General features: G+C 47.6%; 1 protein-coding gene across 1 annotated transcript; it reads right to left on the bottom strand.

Moving 5' to 3' along the window:
- Nucleotides 1-15,718: 15,718 nt before the first annotated feature.
- FAM209B (family with sequence similarity 209 member B) lies at nucleotides 15,719-19,590 on the bottom strand. The gene is made up of 2 exons (XM_003904582.5): nucleotides 18,676-19,590; nucleotides 15,719-16,072 (listed from the first exon to the last, which is right to left on the bottom strand). The coding sequence occupies exons 1-2, from the start codon at nucleotides 19,159-19,161 to the stop codon at nucleotides 15,806-15,808; spliced, it is 753 nt and encodes a 250-aa protein (XP_003904631.1). The 5' UTR covers nucleotides 19,162-19,590; the 3' UTR covers nucleotides 15,719-15,805.
- Nucleotides 19,591-22,106: the final 2,516 nt, after the last annotated feature.

The raw sequence follows: 22,106 nt of genomic DNA, 5'->3' as shown, positions 1-22,106 counted from the left end.
CACTCTTTTTGCTATTTTGGCTTTGGTGGGTTTTGGCCGGCTCCTTTACTGCAACCTGTTTTATCAGCAAGTCTTTATGACATGCATTTTGTGCTGACTTCCTATCTCATCCTGTGACCTAGAATGCCTTCACCATCTGGGAATGCAGCCCAATAGGTTTCAGCCTCATTTTACCCAGCTCCTGTTTAAGATGGAGTAGCTCTGCTTCACACTCTCTGACACAAGCTCCTCTCACGATCAAATCCTGGAATCAGGTCTGGCCCGTGGTAGCCATCAGTAAGTACCTGGTGAATGGGTGATCTGTGGTGAGGGGAGTGAGCTGAAGACAGCCACCTTCTGGGCTTCTGAGGGATTTGATTTACTCTCCCACGGCTCTCCTTTCACACGAGGACAAATCCAAAGTCCTTTCAGTAGCCTACGGGGCCTCTATGGTCCACACCCTGCTCCATTGCTGCTTGTGCCTTCTCTCCCTGCACTGGTGCCTCCATCATGCCAGGCTGCTCCAGCTGCAGGCTCTCTGGTGGCCCATTCCTCCTGCCATACACCCTTCCCTCCCGGTTTGTCCTTACAGTTTCCTCTCTCAGTCAGCTGCTTCTCAGTGAGCCCTTCCCTGATCACATTGTTTAAGGTTGTAAACTAACTGCCCTGCTCACCACATACACACACACGCACACACACGCACACACATGCACGCTTGCACACATATGCGCACACATGCGCACATACACGCCCTATTCCCCTTCTACACACACACGCACGCACATATGCACACACATGCGTGCACACACATATGCACACACATGCGTGCACACACGCCCTATTCCCCTTCTCCACACACACGCACGCACGTATGCACACACATGCGTGCACACATGCCCTATTCTCCTTCTGTGCTCTTTCTCCATAGCACCTCTGCCCCCCGATAGACTACGTATTTGGCTTTTGTATTTCCTGTCTCTCTCTCCCGGGAGAATGAAAGCTCTATGCAGGCTGATGGTTGTGTGTGTTTTTAAATCTCTTCATCCCAGTGTCTATAACAGCACATAGAACAAATATACACTTATTGTATGAATAAATAATCAAATGAAAAATGTTACTTGCTAATGAAAATAATGTTACTATTACTACTAGTATTACAAATGCTAGTTGTGGCCAGAGCAGTGGCTCATGCCTGTAATCCCAGCACTTTGGGAGGCCGAGACAGGAGGATCACTTGAGGCCAGGAGTTTGAGACCAGCCTGGGCAACATAGTGAAACCCTGTCTCTACAAAAAATTAATAAAATCAGCTGGGCGTGGTGGAATGTGCCTGTAATCCAGCAACTTGGGAAACTGAGGCAGGAGAATCACTTGGACTCAGAGGTAGGTAGAAACTGCAGCGAGCCAAGATCACGCCACTGCACTCCAGCCTGCGCAAGAGAGCGAGACTCTGTCTCAAGAAAACAAAAAACAAACTCCAAAACAGCTAGTTGTTGTGTTATTAGTCGTTTAGAAACATTCTATTACTTCAGCTCACACAACTGCTATCACAGGTCCGTCAAGCAAAATCTGGAAAAAGGTGTGCTCACTGTTCTCTGTGATGGGCTGTATCTGCCATCTAGTGGCTCTCTCTAGTAACTGCAAGCCGCATAAGCATCAGTTCTAACATTGATGCTGCGAGGTGAGCTGTCTGCCAACTCTCCAGCCATCTAGCCACACATCAGTCTCAACACTTGTACTAGCATCTCTTGTGAGAACGCAAATTGGCACAATCCTTTTAGAGGGAAATTTGGCAATACCTAACAAAACTGCATGTGCACTTACCTTTCTAACCTACAATCACTCTTCTAGGTGTCTACCCTGAAATTACAGCTTCAGCAATACCAAAATACATAGACACAAGGTTAGGCGCTGCACCATTGTTTGCAATTTCAAATGTTTGGATGCTCCCTGCGTGTTCACATCTGAGAGCACAGCTGTGTAAAGTATGGCACGTTCACACAACGAAGTTCTGTAAAGCTGGAAGAAAAGAAGAGAAAGACCTCTGCGAGCTGACATGGAATAACCTCTGGACATACTGCTAAGTGAAAAGAAGCAAAGTCCAAAAGAATAGCCATAGTGTCTACTCTTTTTTTTTTTTCTTAAGATGGAGTCTCACTCTGTTGCCCAGGCTGGAGTGCAATGGTAAGATCTTGGCTCACTGCAACCTCTGCCTCCCAGGTTCAAGCAATCCTTGTGCCTCAGCATCTCAAGTAGCTGGGATTCCAGGCGTGTGCCACCATGCTCAGGGAATTTTTGTATTTTTAGTAGAAACAGAGTTTCACCATGTTGGCCAGTCTGGTCTTGAACTCCTGACTTCAGGTGATCCACCCACCTCCGCCTCCCAAAGTGCTGGGATTACAGGCGTGAGCCACAGCAGCAGGCCCATAGTATCTACTCTTCATGCAAGAAAGAAGGAAACAGAAGAAAATGTATTTGTATCTGCTTGTTTGTGAAACACAAAAAGTACAGGAGGAAGAAAGCAGAAACCAAAGAGACTGGTTACTTACACTGGCTGTATGGGAGAGAGGCGGGAAGGAGGGAATGGTACGGGGAGCAGGAATGAGGAAAGAGACACTTCTCTGGTTGTATCTCTCCCTGACTCTTAGGCTAATCATGATACTTCACATAACTTCACATATCCAAAAGGAACCCAAAATGAAATACAAACACTAACAAATGAACCTAACAAATAAATGAAATGAGACCCCACCTCTCCAAAAAAAAAAAAAAACTAGGCGTGGTGTTGCACGCCTGTAGTTCCAGCTACTCAGGAGGCTGAGGTGAGAGGATAGCTTGAGCCCGGGAGGTCAAGGCTGCAGTAAACTATAATCATACCGCTGCACCCCAGCATGGGCAACAGAGCAAAACACTGTCTTTAAAAAACACACAAAACTACAAACAATAACAAATAAGTAACACAACCACCTGAAGGGGCCAGAGAAGGAAAAACTTACTAACTAACTTTGGTTTTTTTTGTTTTGAAACTGAATCTTGCTCTGTCACCCAGGCTGGAGTGTAGTGGCATGATCTCGACCTGCAACCTCCACCTTTCGGGTTCAAGTGATTCTCCGGCCTCAGCCTCCTGAGTATCTGGGATTACAGGTGCGTGCCACCACGTCCAGCTAATTTTTGTATTTTTAGTAGAGATGGGGTTTCACCGTGTTGGTCAGGCTGTTCTCAAACGCTGACCTCAAGTGATCCGCCCCCCTCGGCCTCCCAACGTGCTAGGATTACAGGCGTGAGCCACCATACCCAGCCACACTGAGTAACTTTGGAAGACAACATCATGACTGGATACTGTGAGGCTCAAGATGAAATGAGTTGTCCCCAAATATGCAATCTAGTTAATATATGTGTTCTTAATGGACTATGGGTCTGCAGTTCTTTATGTGTGTACTAGAATTGAACACTGTTTTAGGATTGCTATAAAGAAATACCTGAGACTGGGTAATTTGTAAAGAAAAGAGGTTTAATTGGCTCACAGTTCTGCAGGCTGTACAGGAAGCATGGTGCTGGCATCTGCTGGGCTTCTAGGAAGGCCTCAGGAAACTTACAATCATGGTGGAAGGAAAAGGAGGGGCAGCTACATCACATGGCCAGAGGAGGAGAAAGGGGGTGAGGGGAGGTGCCACACACTTTTAAACAACCAGATCTCACAAGAACTAACCCACAAGAACAGCACCAAGGGGATGGGGCTAAACCATTCATGAGAAATCCACCCTCATGATCCAATCACCTCCTACCATGCCCTACCTCCAACACGGCAGATTACACTTCAACATGAGATTTCAGCGGGGACACAGATCCAAACTATATCAAACATATAAGTAAATATAGATCATTAAAGCCAGGTTTCCTGCTGTTGGAGAAAGAAGTTGTAAGGAAGGGGAAGGAGGATGGCTGGAATGAACCTGAAGTGTCTTTCTAGAATTGGAGAGGTCAGCATAGGATCACGGTATTTCACATTCATATACCCAGACAGATGCAGAACCACAGCTGTGTTCGGGGAGAGGCTTCATACACCCATTTATATTTCCTACAAGATGGCCTAAGAGCAATAGCAGTCCAACAGCAACAAGCACTCCTAGTAACCAGGTCCTGGCTTCTAAACACCATTCTCCAAGAGAAGGAACCTGGCCCCTTGGGGAAGTGGCTGATTCCAGGATGAAGGCAGGCAATGAACCAGATGAGCTTGGAGCATCTTGGGTTGCCAGAAAGTAAGGAATTGCTCAGAAGAGGAAGGGGCTTGCTCACAGAACACAAGTGCCAACCCAGAGGAGCTCCTAATGCCAAAGGTGGTAAGGTTGAAGCCAGAAAATAACAAAAATATCAGATTTTAATAGAATAAAATAAACACCCATAAGTCCATACTGAAATCCATCCATCAATCAACAGCGAAGGACCAGCTCTTCCTTACAGCAGAATTCCAATCAATAAAAAATGTAGAAGGAGAGGAAAATTGAAATCACCATTAGGCAAGCACCAAACCCTGCGGAAATAATTGTCGCAGCCAAGGCCCACTGATGCATGCTCAGCTTAGTGGGTGGAAGGCTAAGGAGGCAGGATTGGTGCAACCTCAAAGTAGTTCCCCTAATGCATTTATTAACAACAAGGGGGAAAATACCCTTCCAGAGCAGACGTACATCACAGCCCAGTGAACACCAGGATCGTCCAATGAGCACAGCTAATGTTCACAGTGAGGGACACGAACACAACACGAACCCCTGGTCCGAGGCACTGAGAAGGCCACCATAGCGCTTCTCCAGTATCACTTCCACACATGCACGACCACATTCCCATCATGAAAAAACACCCTTCAAACCCACGTCGAGGGACATTCTACCGAATAGCCGATTGCTGTTCTTCATTGTACAATTGGCTGTTGAACCACACATGTTTGAACTGCGGGTCCACCTCTGCTCAGATTTTCTTCTTTCTCCACCACACCTGAGACAGCAAGACCAACCCCTCCTCTTCCTCTCCCTCCTCAGCCAACTCAGTGTGAAGATGACGAGGACGAAGACCTTTATGATGATCCACTTCCACTTTGTGAATAGTAAATGTATTTTATCTTTTTTGATTTATGAATAATTGTTTTCTCTAGCTTACTTTATTGTAAGAATACTGTATATAATCCATATAATATATAAAATATGTATTAATCAACTGTTTATGTTATCAGTAAGGCAGTCAGTAGTAGGCTATTAGTAGTCATGTTTTTGGGGAGTCCAATGTTAAACATGGGCCAAGCATAGTGGCTCACGCTTATAACCCCAACACTTTGGGATGCTGAGGTGGGAAGATCACTTGAGCCTAGGTGTTCAAAACTAGCTTGGGCAACATAATGAGACCCTGTTTCTACAAAAAATTTTGAAAAAGTAGCTGGGCGTGGTGGTGCATGCCTGTAGTCCCAGCTACTCAGGAAAATGAGGTGGGAGGATCATTTGAGCCCAGGAGGTTGAAGCTGCCGTGAGCCGAGATCACACCACAGCACTCCAGTTTGGGTAACAGAGCAAGAGCAAGACCCTGTCTCAGAAACAACAAAAACCAAATGTTAAAACATGGTGGCCCGACTTGGTGGCTCGCACCTGTAATCCTAGCACTTTGGGAAACCAAGGAGGGTAGATTGCTGGAGCTCAGGAGTTTGAGGCCAACCTGTGCAACATGGCGAAACCCCATCTCTACCAAAAAATACAAAAATTAGCTGGGCACGGTGGTGCATGCCTGTAATCCCGGCTACTTGGGAGGCTGAGGTAAGAAAATTGCTTGAACCTGGGAGACAGAGATTGCAGTGAGATGAGATTGCGCCACTGAACTCTAGCCTGAGTGACAGAGCAAGACTGTCTCCAAAACAAAAACAAAAGTTAAACATGGATTTTTGACAGCATGGGGGCTAGGGGTGCCCTTAACTTCTGTGTTGTTCAAGGGTCCGCTGTACCAAAAAACTGATCACGATCAAGGTCATACAAGACGAGGGAAGACTGAGGACTGCTCCAGGCTGGAGGAGTCTAAGGAGGGATAAGTCAATGCATTCTGGGTGCTGGTTCTGGAACAGAAAGAACATATTCATGGAGTGAATTTTATTCATGAAGGAAATTCAGATAAAATTGTTAACAGTGCTGTACAAATATCACATTTCTTGGTTTTCACGACTGTACTGCGGTTGTGTAGCCTGTTAAGTTCAGAGACAGCTGGGTGAGAGGGGCACAGGAACTCTGCACCGTTGCAACCTTTCCATAAGTCTGACAGTTTTTAAAACTCGGCCGGGCTTCGTGGCTCACGCCTGCAATTCCAGCCCTTTGAGAGGCCAAGGCAGGTGGATCACCTGAGGTCAGGAGTTCGAGACCAGCCTGACCAATATGGTGAAACCCTGTTTCTACTAAAAATACAAAAACTAGCTGGGCATGATGGCATGTGCCTGTAATCCCAGCTACTTGTGAGGCTGAGACAGAGAATCCTTGAAGCTGGGAGGCGCAGGTTGCAGTGAGCTGAGATTGAGCCACTGCACTCCAGCCTGGGAGACAGAGAGAGACTCTGACTCAAAAGCAAACAAACAAACAAAAAACAACAACAAAAAATAAAACTTTATATTTTGTACCTGTTATATGCCAAGCCCTGTCCCAGATGCTGGGAATATGGCAATACACACAATAGACACCCTCCCTGTAACAGACAAGAGAGTCTAGGTACGGTGGCCCATGCCTGTAATCCCAGCACTTTAGGAGGCCGAAGTGGGCAGATCACTTGAGGTCAGGAGTTCAAGACCAGCCTGGTTAACACAGCAAAACCTTGTCTCTACTACAAATACAAAAATTAGCTAGGCGTGGTGGTGCACACTTGTAATCCCAGCTACTCAGAAGGCTGAGACAGGAGAATCGCTTGAACCCAGGAGGCGGAGATTGCAGTGAGCCGAGATGGTGCCACTGGACTCCAGCCTGGGCAACAGAGTGAGATTCCGTCTAAAAAAAAAAAAAAAAAGACAAGAGAAACAAAACCATTGTTCATGCTCTCACACTTACCACATTCTACCTCTGGTTGCTATAATGCATATGTGTGTGTCAGTGGGGGTGTTTCCTAAACACATCAAGCAATTCCCCAATGGACACCAGCTGGGGTGTCCACTGGGGAATTCAATTCAATTCTTCCAATTCAATTCTGACACTACTTACCTGGAGATAGCATCAGATCCCACAGGATGAAAACTCAGTCCCCAAGACTGCCTCCCACTTCAGACGACACCCACAAGTCCCAGGCTGACCTGAATCTCTAACCAACCGGGTAGAGATTGAGAGTTTTCATGACCTGCTCCTCTGGCTTGATTCATTTGCTACCGTGGCTCACAGAACTCAGGGAGACACTTTTGTCATGTTTGTTTGTTTGTTTGTTTGAGACGGCGTCTTGCTCTGTTGCCCAGGCTGGAGTGCAGTGGTGCGATCTCGGCTCACTGCAACCTTCACCTCTTGGGTTCAACCAATTCTCTTCCCTCAGCTTCCTGAGTAGCTGGGACTACAGGTGCCCGCCACCACACCCGGCTCTTTTTTTTTTTTGAGACGGAGTCTTGCTCTGTCACCCAGGCTGGAGTGCAGTGGTGCAGTCTTGGCTCACTGCAACCTCTGCCTCCCAGGTTCAAGTGATTCTCCTGCCTCAGTCTCCCAAGTAGCTGGGACTACAGGTGCCTGCCACCAAGCCCGGCTGACTTTTTATATTTTTAGTAGAGACAGGGTTTCACCGTGTTGGCTAGGATGGTCTCAATCTCCTGAGCTCATGATCCGCCCGCCTTGGCCTCCCAAAGTGCTGAGATTTTTTGTATTTTTAGTAGAGATGGGGTTTCACCATGTTGGCCAGGATGTTCTCAATCTCTTGACTTCGTGATCCGCCTGCCTCAGCCTCCCGAAGTGCTGGGATTACAGGCGTGGGCCTCCGCGCCCGACTGTCATGGTTGTTTATTGTAAAGGATATTGCAAGGGATACAGATGATCTGCCAGCCAGAAGAGGTACACAGGGCAAGGCGAGGGGGGAGAGGTGCAGAGCCTCCGTGTCCTCCCCAGGTGTGCCACCCTCCAGGAACCTCCAGATGCTCAGCTATCCAGAGGTTCCTCACACTCTGTCCCTTGGGTTTTTATGGAGGCTTTATTACATAGGCATTATTGATTACATCACTGGTCAACGGAGATCAACTCAACCTTGAGCATCTCTCTCCTCCCCAGAGGTTGAAGGGTGGGACTGAAAGGTCCAACCCTCCAATCACAGATTTTTTAACCTGCAATTAAAAAATCACAGGTTATTCCATCCTGAGGCTGTCCAAGTACCCTTAGCCACCAGACATCACTTTGGAAATTCTAAGGGGTTTAGGAGTTGGATGCCAGGACATGGGGAGGGATGAAGACCAAGTATTTATTTCTGATTATGAATTACAATATCACAGTCCCTGTCTATGGGGAGAAGGCAGAAACAAGAAATAGGTTAACAGAAAGCATAATGTCCCATAGTAATAGGTGCTGCAAAAAGAAAAAGAAAAAAAGGAAGTTGGAGGATGTGATAGGAGAGATGGGAGGGGGCCTGTTAGCTGGGTGGCCAGGGAGAGCCACCCTGACGGGCGACCTCCGAGCAAAGACCACAGTGACAAGCCTAGTAGCTAGCAATGTGGTATCTGGAGGAAACACGCCGGGGAAGGAAGCCTGTGCAAAGTCCTGAGGCAGAAATGAGCTTGGCACATGCAGCTGGGAGGGGACTATTCACAGAGCTGGGAGGGGACTAGTCACAGAGCTAGGAGGGGACCAGGACCTGTGGGCACCTGCAGGCAAGGGGGGTGGGATTGAACACTACTATGAGCACAGTGGGAAACTACAAAGGGTTTAAATCCATTGTGATGCATCCCCCATTATAATCATTTGCATATTATAGGTACTTATGGTTTGCTGTCTATCTCTCCCATTAGAATATATTAGAATATAAGGTGAAATTTCATTATAAAACGTTGGCCACTGTATTAGTTCATTCTCATGCTGCTGTAAAGAAATCCCCAAAACTGGGTAGTTTATAAAGGAAAGAGGTTTAATTGACTCACAGTTCCACAGGGCTGGGGAGGCCTCAGGAAACTTACAATCATGGCAGAAGGCGAAGCAAAGGCATCCTTCTTCACATGGTGGCAGGAAGGAGGAGAATGACAGAAGTGCAGAGCAAAGGGGAGAAAAGCCCTCACGAAACCATCAGGTCTCATGAGAATGCAGTCAATATCATGAGAACAGCCCTGGGGAAGCAGCCCCATGATTCAATCACCTCCCACAAGGTCTGTCCCCAACACATGGGGATTACAATTCGGATTACAATTCAAGATGAGATTTGGGTGGGGACACAGAGCCAGACTCTATCAGCCTCTAATTCAAACTTTCAAGAAAAATTGCTGCGGGCTGAAACGCACTTACTCCATCATCCAGAAATTGTACTTCCGGGCGTTTATCCCAGAGCCATGAAGACTCGTGTCCACACGAGAGCCTGTGCGTGATTCTCTATAGCAGCTGTTTATAATACCAAAGCTTTTGGAAAAAACCCACAAGTCCCTCCATAAGGGGGTGGTTCAACAAGGTGGGGCACGTGGTACTCAGTGACAGAAAGGCTTGAACTCATGGTGTGGGTAATAGCCAGGATGGACCTCAAGGAAGTTAGGCTAAGTGAAAAGAGCCCCTCTCAAAAGATCGCAGACTGCATGATTCCACTTATAGAACACTCTCAAAACGAAATTCTAGAGATGGAGATTAGTGGCTGCCAGGGGTTAGGGATGCTGGGGGAAGGCCGCTTGGTGCACAGAAATCCCTGTGGTGACGGGACACTTCTGCATCTTTTTTTCCTTCTTTGTTTTTACGTAGCCCTAACAGAAAGATCGTTTTTTTTAAAAAAAATTTTGAGGCAAGGTCTCACTCTGTTGCCCAGGCTGGAGTGCAGTGGTGCAATCTCAGCTCACTGCAGCCTCGACCTCCCAGGCTCAAGCAATCCTCCTGCACAGCCTCCTGAGTAGCTAGGACTACAGGTGCACGCCACCATGCCCAGCTAATTTTTGTATTTTTTGTAGAGACAGGGTCTCACTATGTTGCCCAGGCTGGTCTCAAACTCCTGGGCTCGAGTGATCTTCCCACCTAGGCCTCCCAAAGTGCTGGGAGGCGTGCACCACCGCGCCCAGCCCTTCTGTATCTTGTTGCTGGTGGTGATTACCCGAATCCATGCAGGGTATAAAACGGCCCAGAGCTCTGCAAGCACACGTTGCTCCATGTCAACTCCGTGGTTTTGGGGTTGACTTACCTAAGATGCAACCACAGGAGGAAACTGGGAAGAGCACACGGGACCTCTCGGTGCCACATTTGCAACTTCCTGTGAACCTATTATTATTTCAAAAGAAAAAGTTGGCCGGGCGCGGTGGCTCAAGCCTGTAATCCCAGCACTTTGGGAGGCCGAGACTGGTGGATCACAAGGTCAGGAGACAGAGACCATCCTGGCTAACACGGTGAAACCCCGTCTCTACTAAAAAATACAAAAAACTAGCAGGGCGTTGTGGCGGGCGCCTGTAGTCCCAGCTACTCGGGAGGCTGAGGCAGGAGAATGGCGTGAACCTGGGAGGCGGAGCTTGCAGTGAGCTGAGATCCGGCCACTGCACTCCAGCCTGGGCGACAGAGCGAGACTCCATCTCAAAAAAAAAAAAAAAAAAAAGTTAAAAAAAATTACTGTGGGCCAAACAAACATGGCATGGGCAGGTGAGGTTTGGTGTCTGAGCCAATAGTTCATAGCCTCTGCTTTCAAGGGACTGGGCGTTCTCATTCTTGATCCATGGCTGCTGTTTCTTTGGTCTCATTTCTCTGGTTCAGAGACCCAGTGACTAGGTCGAAGGGCAAGGTGGACGTGTCAGCTGTGGTATCAGAAGTTGCAGATGGAAACATTTTGTGTGTTTGTATGTGTGTGTGCATGATGTATTCATTTTTAGTTGCTGTGTAAAAACTTCGCCATAAGTATAGTGGCTTACAACAATGCCCACCTCTCACACAGTTTTTTTGTGGGTCAGGAGTACATGTAAGGCTGGCAGGGTCTCTGCTTAGGGTCCCACCAGGCAGAAATCAGGTATCAGTCATGGCTGCTCTACCATCTGAGACTCAGGCTCCATCTTCCAAGCCACCGGTTGTTGGTGGAATTCATTTCTACAGCTGTAGGACTGAAGTCCATGCTTTCTTCCCAGCTGTCGCTGGGCTCTCTCTCGGGTCTTAGGAGTCACCCTCATGTCCCTACCATGGGACCCCCGTGGTCTCACAATACCGCAGCTTCCATCTTCAGGCCACCAGGGAAGTCTCGTGGCTACTATGGGGTCTTATGTAAGACAATGTCATCATCTTCACAGCTCCCACCACACTCAAGGGAAAGATTACAAAAGGTGAGTGCCAGCGGGGGGCGGTGGCTCATGCCTGTAATCCCAGCACTTTGGGAGGCCGAGGTGGGCGGATCATCTGAGGTCGGGAGTTTGAGACCAGCCTGACCAACATGGAGAAACCCCGTCTCTACTAAAAATACAAAATTAGCCAGGTGTGGTGGCGCATGCCTGTAATCCCAGCTACTCCGAGGCCTGAGGCAGGAGAATCGCTTGAACCTGGGAGGAGGAGGTTGTGGTGAGCCGAGATTGCGCCATTGCACTCCAGCCTGGGCAACAAGAGAGAAACTCCGTCTCAAAAACAAAATCAGCAGGGAATAAGCCTGGTCTTAGCACTTTGGGAGGCCAAGACGGGCGATCACGGCAGTCAGGGGAGAGACCAACCTGGCTAACACAAGTGAAACTGCCTGGCTTCGCTGGGTAACACAGTCCTTAGCCGGGCAGCAGTGGCGGGCCAGTCCCAGCTACCGGGAGGCTGAGGCAGGAGAATGGCGTGAACCGGGAGGTGTGAGCTTGCGGTGAGCGAGATCTGGCCACCGCACTCCAGCCTGGGTGACAGAGCAAGACTGGCTCAAAAACAAAACAAAACAAAACAAACAAACAACAAAAAAATCCCAAAAAACCAAAAGGTGAAAAGGTGAGTGCCTCTTGGGGCCATCTTAGAATTTAGCCCATCACCCGCATCCAGGTTCATGAACAAGGCCCTGTCCAGTGGCCATGTCCCCTGTCTAATGCTCAATGTTTTGTTAGCACCAGCGCGATGCCTCCATCACCTCGTGCTGGAGCAGCCTCTTTGAAGCTGGGTCCCATTCCTGGTATTCACACCCTTGAGTGACTTGTTTCTACCCAGTAGAGCATGGCAGAGCTTATATCCATGGCTCCCACAATGACATCACATTGTGAGGTCCCTGTTGTGTTAGTGACTCGCTCTAGAATCTTACTCTCCTTATTGGTTTTGAAGATGCAACTGCCATGACTCCTACAGCTGCAAGGGAATGATTCTGCAGACAGTCTGAGCTGTCAGCCTGCTCTGATAAACACTTCAGGATTTAGGCAACTGCAGTGATCAGTGGTTATCATTTACATATCAACTTCTCTTTTTATTTTTCATTTCCTTCTCTTTTATTTATTTATTTATTTATTTATTTATTTATTTATTTTCGAGATGGAGTCTCACTCTGTTGCTCAGGTTGGAGGACAGTGACATTATCTCGACTCGCTGCAACCTCCACCTCCCTGGTCAAGTGATTCTCCTGGCTCAGCCTCCTGAGAAGCTGGGACTACAGATGCACACCACCATGCTCAGCTAATTTTTGGATTTTTAGTAGAGACAGGGTTTCATCATGTTGGCCAGGCTGATCTTGAACTCCTGACCTCAGGTGATCCACCCACCTCTGCCTCCCAAAGTGTTGTGATTACAGGCATGAGCCACCGCACCTGGTCTTATTTATTTATTTATTTGAGACAGGGTCTCACTCTGTCACCCAGCCTGGACTGCAGTGGTGATATCACAGCTCACTGCAGCCTCGACTTCCCGGGCTCAAGTGATCCTCCTACCTCAGCCTCCCTAGTAGCTGAGACCACAGTCACGCACCCCCATGCTCAACCACTTTTTTTTTTGTTTGCTTGTTTTTTGTTTTGTTTTTTCTTTTTTTTTTTTTTTCCTAAACTTTTTCTCCCAAGGCTCCATTATCCAGACTATTCTGTATATTTTTTTGTAGAGTTACGGTATCACCATGTTGCCCAGGCGTGTCTTGAACTCCTAGACTCAAGGGATACTCCTGCCTCGGTCTCCCAAAGTGCTGGGATTACAGGCTTGAGATACCGTGCCAGGCCTCAATTTCTCTTTTTAAACCACAGGCTGTGGTAATAGAATTTGAGTTTATGCTGTAACAGCAGAGTTGAGTAACTTTAAGTTAAGGCTCCAAAAATGACATCTAATGCATTTTAACATGAAAATATTGCATGAAATTGACTGGATCGAGAAAACACTATTTTCTAGACAAAACTATGGTCTGCAAAGTGTGTCATAAGCTAGGTCAAAGACATGGGGGATACCATTTTTGAGGAATTGTGAAATCCAAATGTACAACAGATTTTGTTCTAATTTACATCCTTGGTGCACTTGCTCTAAGGAGTTTTGGCAATTTCCCCTTTTGGAGGATCCCCATCTTTAGCTGGTAGTGCCCTGGATGGAGCTATACACAAAAATACAGTTTATAGGCTGGGTGTGGGAGCTCACACCTGTAATCCCAGCACTTTGGGAGACTGAGCAGGAGGATCACTTGAGCTTGGGAGTTCAAGACCAGCCTGGGCAACAGACTCTATAAAAAATATCTTAAAAATATTAGCCTGGTGTGGTGGTGCATGCCTGTGGTCCCAGCAACTAGAAAGGATGAGGTGGGGCCGGGCGCGATGGCTCACCCCTGTAATCCCAGCACTTTAGGAGGCTGAGGCGGGTGGATCACCTGAGGTCAGGAGTTAGAGACCAGGCTGGGCAACATGGCGAAACCCCAACTCTACTGAAAGTACAAAAATTAGCCAGGCGTGGTGGCGGGTGCTTGTAATCCCAGCTACTTAGGAGGCTGAGGCAGGAGAATCGCTTGAACTCAGGAGGCAGAGGTTGCAGTGAGCCGAGATCACACCACTGCACTCCAGCCTGGGCAACAAGAGCGAGACTTTGTCTCAAAAAAAAAAAAAAGGAAAGGCTGAGGTGGGAGGATCGCTTGAGCGATCTGGATTTCTTCAGAGTGGGCTGTGACAATAACTCACATACTCCAGTTTGCTTGAAAACACTCATAAATAATCTGGAAGGCAAAGGAAGTAATCTTGGCTCCTTTTATTTCCGCTATATCGAAAGCCGAGAGTTAAGACTCTCAAGGACCCTTACAAGAGGTCCACCTCCTACACATGGAGAAAATCATCTGTGTAGGGAGGATCCTGAAAGCCTTGTGCAAATAATGGGAGTGGACTTTGTGGTTGGCAAGGAAGGTGGCAGAGATTCAGGACTTCTCTGTCAGGCACCAGAAGTTTGGACTGAAGTGAAACAAAGGAATTTCCATGGTGTCCCACAGCTAACTGTTCTCTCCAGACACGCACAGATGTGTCTACGAAACCATCAGGTTGGCTATTTATTTATTTATTTATTATTTTTTTGAGATGGAGTCTTGCTCTGTTGCCAGGCTGGAGTGCAGTGGTGCTATCTCAGCTTACTGCAACCTCTGCCTCCGGGGTTCAAGCCATTCTCCTGCCTCAGCCTCCCAAGTGGCTGAGACTACAGGCACTCGCCACCATGCCCAACTAATTTTTGTATTTTAAGTAAAGACGGGGTTTCACCACGTTGGCCAGGATGGTCTCGATCTCTTGACCTCGTGATCTGCCCGCCTCAGCCTCCCAAAGTGCTGGGATTACAGGCGTGAGCCACCGTGCCTGGCCATAGGTTGGCCTTTTAAATGAGAGGAAAGGTGGGCTCAGGGGTCAGTAGGGGCCTTACAGCCCTAAGTATGTGCAGAGTCAGCCACACTAACATGCAAAATATCCACATTTTAAATAAGTATGATAAACTACATATCAACTGATTGGGGAGCCCCTGGTTAGCACATCTGTATCCAAAACCCCAATGGTATAGAAAGCATGACTTGTTTTTCCCTTCTTTTTCTAATTTAAAAATAGTAGAGAAGGAATCTCACTATGTTGCCCAGGGTGGTTTCAAACTCCTGGATTCAAGCAATCCTCCCGCCTTGGCTTCCCAAAGTGCTAAGTTTACAGGTGTTAGCCACCGTACCCGGCCTCTCCCTTTTCCTTAATCCAACTATTGACAAATGTAACTGCTAGTTTGGAAGAAGGAAAAGTCAATACATGGAACCTTTGAAATGCAATGAGTGAAAGGACTCTTGTGAGAGAATCAGATGACTCTAGAATACACCCCTCCTAATTGAATCATTTTACCATTTAAAAACTATCATTAAAGCCGTCTTTTGTAATACATCAAAAATAAAAAGCAGTTCTGTATCTTGCACAGATAGATACTATAGAGAATAAGAGTTTGTATGGAAAGGACATCAGCATCTTATCCCAGATTTCCCTAGCTCCGTCATCCACCCGTGGCCATTGCACGGAAGCACGAGCTCATCATATACTATTATGTAGCTTTTGGTGCTCTTCTTACCACCCACAGCTCTAGAGGACGTGAGAGGGGCAAAAACAAAACCATCACTGCTATGGCTGCTGGTCTCACATTCACTTTTTCTTCAAGTGAAAAAAAAAAAGAAGCAAGTTCTCAAACGTGGAAGTTCTTTTCTTCAGAATACTTTTATTGATTTGCATACAGTTTGTCAACACTCAACTTTTTTCTCTCCTACTTTGACACACAAATCCATTCAGCTAGAGCTTTCTTCTCCCCATATGTCATAGATCGTGACATGGTATGGATCTGCAGGCATCTCTGACCTTTGAAGCTTGAGGTTACTGATATTGCCTGTTGCCATGGCACCTTTAAGACTCCGCACTTTGGACACAAATCTCGCAAGCTCCACCTCGAGTTCGTGTAAGGTATTGAATGTGCAGTCTTTGAAAAAAGAAGCATTTTGATTTTTCTTTAGTGGAGTGCGAAATGGGAAGCATCGAAGGCCAGGAGGACTCTGCTCCTGTCGAGAAAGATATTCAAGGTCAATAATATCACGGACTTTGCTGGTTTTGATACAGTTCCAAGACAGTTGGGCTCATTTAAGGAAAGATGGTTCTAGCATTGCTCGAGTGCAGGCATTGGCAGACTATGGCCAAATTTGGCCCTCCGCCTGCTTTTGTAAATAAAGTTTTATTGGCACACGTTCATGCTCACTCATCTGTATATTGTTTAAGGCTGCTTCATGTTACAACAGCAGACTTGAGTAGTTGCAAGGAAGACCATACTGCCCATAAAGCTGTAAATATTCACTCTCTGGCCCTTTACAGAAAAAGTTTGCCAGTCCCTCCTCTAACCAGTTTGGGTGCAGGATCATGAAACGCTGGGTCTTTCTAGGGGAGAACACGCTTTCTTTCCCTTTCTCTTTCTACTTGAAAGAGTTGTTTATGGTCACTTTGAGGCCCAGCTGTTACTACTTTACACCTTTATCTCTTGTTTTTGTTTGTTTTTTTGAGACACAGTTTCACTCTGTCACCCAGGCTGACATGATCTTGGCTCACCGCAACCTCTGCTTCCTGGGTTCAAGTAATTCTTTTTTTTTTTTTTTTTGTGAGACGGAGTCTTCCTCTGTCACCCAGGCTGGAGTGCAGTGGCATGATCTCAGTTCACTGCAACCTCTGCCTCCCAGGTTCCAGTGATTCTCCTGCCTCAGCCTCCCAAGTAGCTGGGATTACAGGCACCTGCCATCATGCCCGGCTAAGTTTTGTATTTTTGTAGAGACAGGGTTTCATCATGTTGGCCAGGCTGGTCTTGAACTCCTGACCTCAGGTGATCCACCTGCCTCGGCCTCCCAAAGTGCTGGGATTACAGGCATGAGCCACCACCCCTGGCCCGGGTTCAAGCAACTCTTATGCCTCATCCTCCCAAATAGCTGGAACTACAGGTGCCCACCATCATACCGGCTAATTTCTTTTCTTTTTTGAGACAGAGTCTCACTTACCCACGCTGGAGTGCAGTGGCACGATCTCAGCTCACTGCAACCTCTGCCTCCCAGGTTCAAGTGATTCTCCTGCCTCAGTCTCCCGAGTAGCTGGGACTACAGGTGTGTGCCACCACACCTGGCTAATTTCTGTATTTTTTTTTTTTGAAGACGGAGTTTTGCTCTTGTTGCCCAGGCTGGAGTGCAATGGCGCGATTTCGGCTCACCACAACCTCTGCCTCCCGGGTTCAGGCGATTCTCCTGCCTCAGCCTCCCGAATAGCTGGGATTACAGGCATGCGCCAACACGCCCGACTAATTTTGTATTTTTAGTAGAGACGGGGTTTCTCCATGTTGGTCAGGCTGGTCTTAAACTCCTGACCTCAGGTGATCCTTCCACCTCGGCCTCCCAAAGTGCTGGGATTACAGGCGTGAGCCACCGTGCCCGGCCTTTTTTTGGTTTTGTTTTGAGACGGAGTCTCACTTTGTCACCTGGGCTGGAGTGCAGTGGCTCCATCTCGGCTCGCTGCCACCTCTGCCTCCAGGGTTCAAGTGATTCTCCTGCCTCAGCCTCCCAAGTAGCTGAGATTACAGGCGCCCGCCACTACACTCAGCTAAGTTTTTGTATTTTTAGTAGAGACAGGGTTTCACCATGTTGCCCAGCTGGTCTTGAACTCCTGACCTCGTGATTCACCCGCCTCAGCCTCCCAAAGTGCTAGGATTACAGGTGTGAGCCACTGCACCTGGACTAATTTCTGTATTTTTAGTAAAGACGAGGTTTCACCATGTTGGCCAGGCTGGTCTCAAACTCCTGACCTCAAGTGATCCACCTGCCTCAGACCTTCCAAAGTTCTGGGATTACAGGCATGAGCCACTGTGCCTGGCCTACACCTTTATCTCCTTACAGAAGTCTCATATTTTGTTGGGATGATACCATTTCCATTTAGCTCAGGAATTTGCAGTAAGTCAAACACTAGGAAAAATGTAAAAAGCAAGGGGAAACAGTGAATCTGGCCCTGTGAATAATTGAATAATTTTGACCTTCTAAAACACACCATAAGTTCTTTTTTTTTTTTTTTTTTTTTTTTTTGAGACAGTGTCTCACTTAGTTGCCCAGGCTGAAGTGCAGTAGTATGATCTCAGCTCACCACAACCTCTGCCTCCAGGGTTCAAGCCATTCTCCTGCCTCAGCCTCCCGAGTAGCAGGGATTACAGGCGCACGCCACCACGTCTGGCTAATTTTTGTACTTTTAGTAGAGACGAGGTTTCACCATGTTGGCCAGGCTGGTCTCAAATTCCCGACCTCAGGCAATCCACCTGCCCTGGCCTCCCGAAGTGATGGGATTACAGGCATGAACCACCACGCCTGGCTGAGTTCTTGAATCTATCCTACATTTGAAAAAATCCATCTAACAAGAGGAACTCTGAGCCAATAAGCTAGAGGTCATCTTCCACTGTTTGTCCCAGTATCTGTGGATCTGGGGACTATTGTCTTCATAAGGATACATCAGGATTGCCAACTTTGCCCAGGACCATGAGGTCGGTTCATTATACCCAACGGTGCCACCTAGACTCACTAGAACATCCGTTTCCCTGAGACTCCTGAGATTGAATCAATATGGTGTAGAAACATGGAACCATCCTTACCTTATTCTTCTCACTGTCTCTTTGATACTTCAGTATCACAAACAGCACAACAACAAACAAAAGCCAGAGCCATTTGCTCCCAAGCCAGCCTTGGGCATACTCTGGTAGATTCTGCCGAATCCGAAAGTGCCCTCCGCACGGCACCTTCCCCTGGGGTTCGCTAGTTTTCTCTCTCAGAGAAGAGAACATAGAGGCATAGCTGCAGGTGAGGCACAGAAGCAGGACCAGGAACCATTTCAGCGTCCACATGGTGAGCAGAGATGGGGAAGGGAGATGCTCATGATGGGTTTGCTTGCCCTCGCAACTGGGAGACTGGGCACCTGGTGCCAGGCCCTTGGTGATGTCACAGAGGCCCTGAGCTGAGGCCACCCTGGCCATTGTGATGATTTCAGAACAGAGGTTAATGGGGCTCACAGGGGTCGCCCAGGAGGAGGACTCAAAGGGAGATGGGGGCATTTCCAGCAGGCAGTAAGAGAGGATGGGCATGACGGGGTGCCAATTCCCTGCCAGGGGGCTCTTTCCAACCCTGGAGCTTTGCTGGGAGAGCCCATCATGTTTTTGTTTTTCATTTGTTTGATGCAGACATTGTGATGAGCAGAGGGAGATGCCATGTGCCCTGTGGAGCTGAATTAAATGGGAGAGAAAGGTATTAAACCACAGGCCACCTACAAACTCAGAGCCACCTATGTGTTTTGTTTGGCCTACATTGTTTCTAAAAATTATTTGTCAGTACTTAAATGTTGCAGTGGGGGGTGCTGCACTTTAAAAGTTCAGGTTTCTGGCTTCCTTTGAAAATATGAGAGTGTGGCCCGGCACGGTGGCTCACGCCTGTAATCCCAGCACTTTGGGAGGCTGAGGCGGGCAGATTACGAGGTCAAGAGATCGAGACTATCCCATCCAACGTGGTGAAACCCCGTCTTTACTAACAATACAAAAATTAGCTGAATGTGGTGGCACACGCCTGTAGTCTCAGCTACTTGGGAGGCTGAAACAGGAGAATTGCTTGAACCCAGGAGGCAGAGGTTGCAATGAGCCGAGATCGCGCCACTGCACTCCAGCCTGGCAATAGAGCAAGACTCAAAAAAATAGAGCAAGTCTCCAAAAAAAAAAAAAAAAAAAAAAAAAAAAAAAGAACGAAAGAAAACAAAAAACAAAAAGAAAAGAAAATATGAGAGTTCTGGAAGCACTGGGCCCACACTGTCATAGAACCAGTCTCCTGCTGGAGCCAAGTGAATCATCCATCCTGTGGCCATATTGCCTCCACGGTCCCCATCACTCCCTATTACCTCACACTATCATTGACAGCAGCAGTATGTGCCTGCCTTGGGTTAAGAGTACACTTTGGAGCCGGGCCTGTTGGCTCACACCTGTAATCCCAGCCTTTTGGGAGGCCAAGGCGGGCAGATCACCCGAGGTCGGAAGTTCAAGACCAGCCTGGCCAACATGGTGAAACCCCATCTCTGCTAAAAATACACAGATTAGCGGGGCATGGTGGCATGTGCCTGTAATCCCAGCTACTTGGGAGGCTGAGGTAGGAGAATCACTTGAACCTGGGAGGCAGAGGTTATAGTGAGCTGAGATCACACCACTGCACTCCAGCCTGGGCAACAGAGTAGGTCTCAGTCTCCAAAAAAAAAAAAAAAAAAGAAAAAAAGACTATACATTGGGCCAGGCGCAGTGGCTCACGCCTGTAATCCCAGCACTTTGGGAGGCCGAGGTGGAAGGATCACCTGAGGTCAGGAGTTTAAGACCAGCCTGACCAACATGGAGAAACCCTGTCTCTACTAAAAATACAAAATTAGTCGGGCGTGTTGGCACATGCCTGTAATCCCAGCTACTCGGGAGGCTGAGGCAGGAGAATTGCTTGAACCTGGGAGGCAGAGGCTGCGGTGAGCTGAGATCGCGCCATTGCACTCCAGCCTGTGCAACAAGAGCGAAGCTCCCATCTCAAAAAAAAAAAGAAAAGAAAAAAAATTGTGATAAGAACAGGAAGCTTTAGAGACTAGCACAAGGGGACTGCTCCAAACTAGGTTATGCAGGAAGAGTGTCCAGAAAAAGATGGCTGAGTAGAGGAGGGGAGATGATTAGGAGTTGGTGGGTAAAATGGGAAGGGGCTGAATCCCCCAAGTGAGAAGGAACAGCCGGCTTGACAACTGAGGCCAAGGCTGGGAATAAACCTAGGACTCCACAGTATACCTGAACCCATGAGTTCTTTACAATGACATGAAACAAGAAATCCTGGGTGCTGGAACGCACGGCTTGTACTTGTTCCCCTGGGTCATCTGTAGAGCTGTCTTCCTGAGGAAGGCTCTGATTCGCAGATTTACTCCCGAGGAGCAGAACTTTATGCTACATACGAAATAATCAAGGGTCTGCTGGGCACCCTCGCTGTGGCTTAAATTGTGCTGAGCTCTGTGGAGTGACAAAGAAGTTCTACAAGTTGTAGCCAGAGGCAGTGGCTCATGCCTGTAATCCCAGCACTTTGGGAGGCCAAGGTGGGCAGATCATCTGAGGTCAGGAGTTCAAGACCAGCCTGGCCAACATGGCGAAACACTGTCTCCACTAAAAATACTAAAAAAAAAAAAAAAAAAAAAAAAAAATTAGCCAAGTGTGGTGTTGCATGCCTGTAATCTCAGCTACTCAGGAGGCTGAGGCAGGAGAATCGCTTGAGTCCAGGAGTTGCAGCTACAGTGAGCTCAGATGATGCCATTGCACTACAACCTGGGAAACAGAGCAAGACTCCGTCTCTAAAAAAAATAAATAAATTCTGCTGAGTAGTCTAGGGGAAAAGAAAAGAACACATGTGGTATAGACCCTAGCTGCTCAATGAATCCTTCTGTAAAATGATGTCTGATCTGGCCCTTATCAACCCAGCAAACCCAACTTCCTCCATTCCCACCTGCCCTGCCAGCGTCCTCTCTGTTCCTCCATATGACAAACTTGAGCAAACTCTTCCCTTTGTCCTGACATCTGCCTGGACCACTTTTCCACAATCCTTTTCCTGCCTACGACTTTGTCCTCCACTCCTGCTCCTTGCCAAAATGGCATACAGTATATACTCAGTATGTTGTTGAATGGATGGATGAATGGGTGGGAGGGTGGATGGGTGGGTGGGTAGATGGATGGGTGGGCTAGTGGGTGGGTGGATGGATGAATAGGTGGATGGATGGGTGGATGGTTGGATGGATGGGTGCGTGGGTGGGTGGGTGGCTGAGCGGATTTTTGTTGTTGTTGTTTGAGACAAAGTCTTGCTGTGTCACCCAGGCTGGAGTGCAGGGGCACTATGTCAGCTCACTGCAAGCTCCGCCTCCCAGGTTCAAGTGATTCTCACTCCTCAGCCTCCTGAGTAGCTGGGACTACAGGTGCGTGCCATCACACCTGCTTAATTTTTGTATTTGTATTTATTATTTGTTTATTTATTTATTCTTTTT

This window comes from Papio anubis, chromosome 16 (genome assembly GCF_008728515.1).
Source record: "Papio anubis isolate 15944 chromosome 16, Panubis1.0, whole genome shotgun sequence".
NCBI classification, from domain to species: Eukaryota; Metazoa; Chordata; class Mammalia; order Primates; family Cercopithecidae; genus Papio; species Papio anubis.
This window is presented reverse-complemented; position numbering and strand designations above follow the sequence as displayed.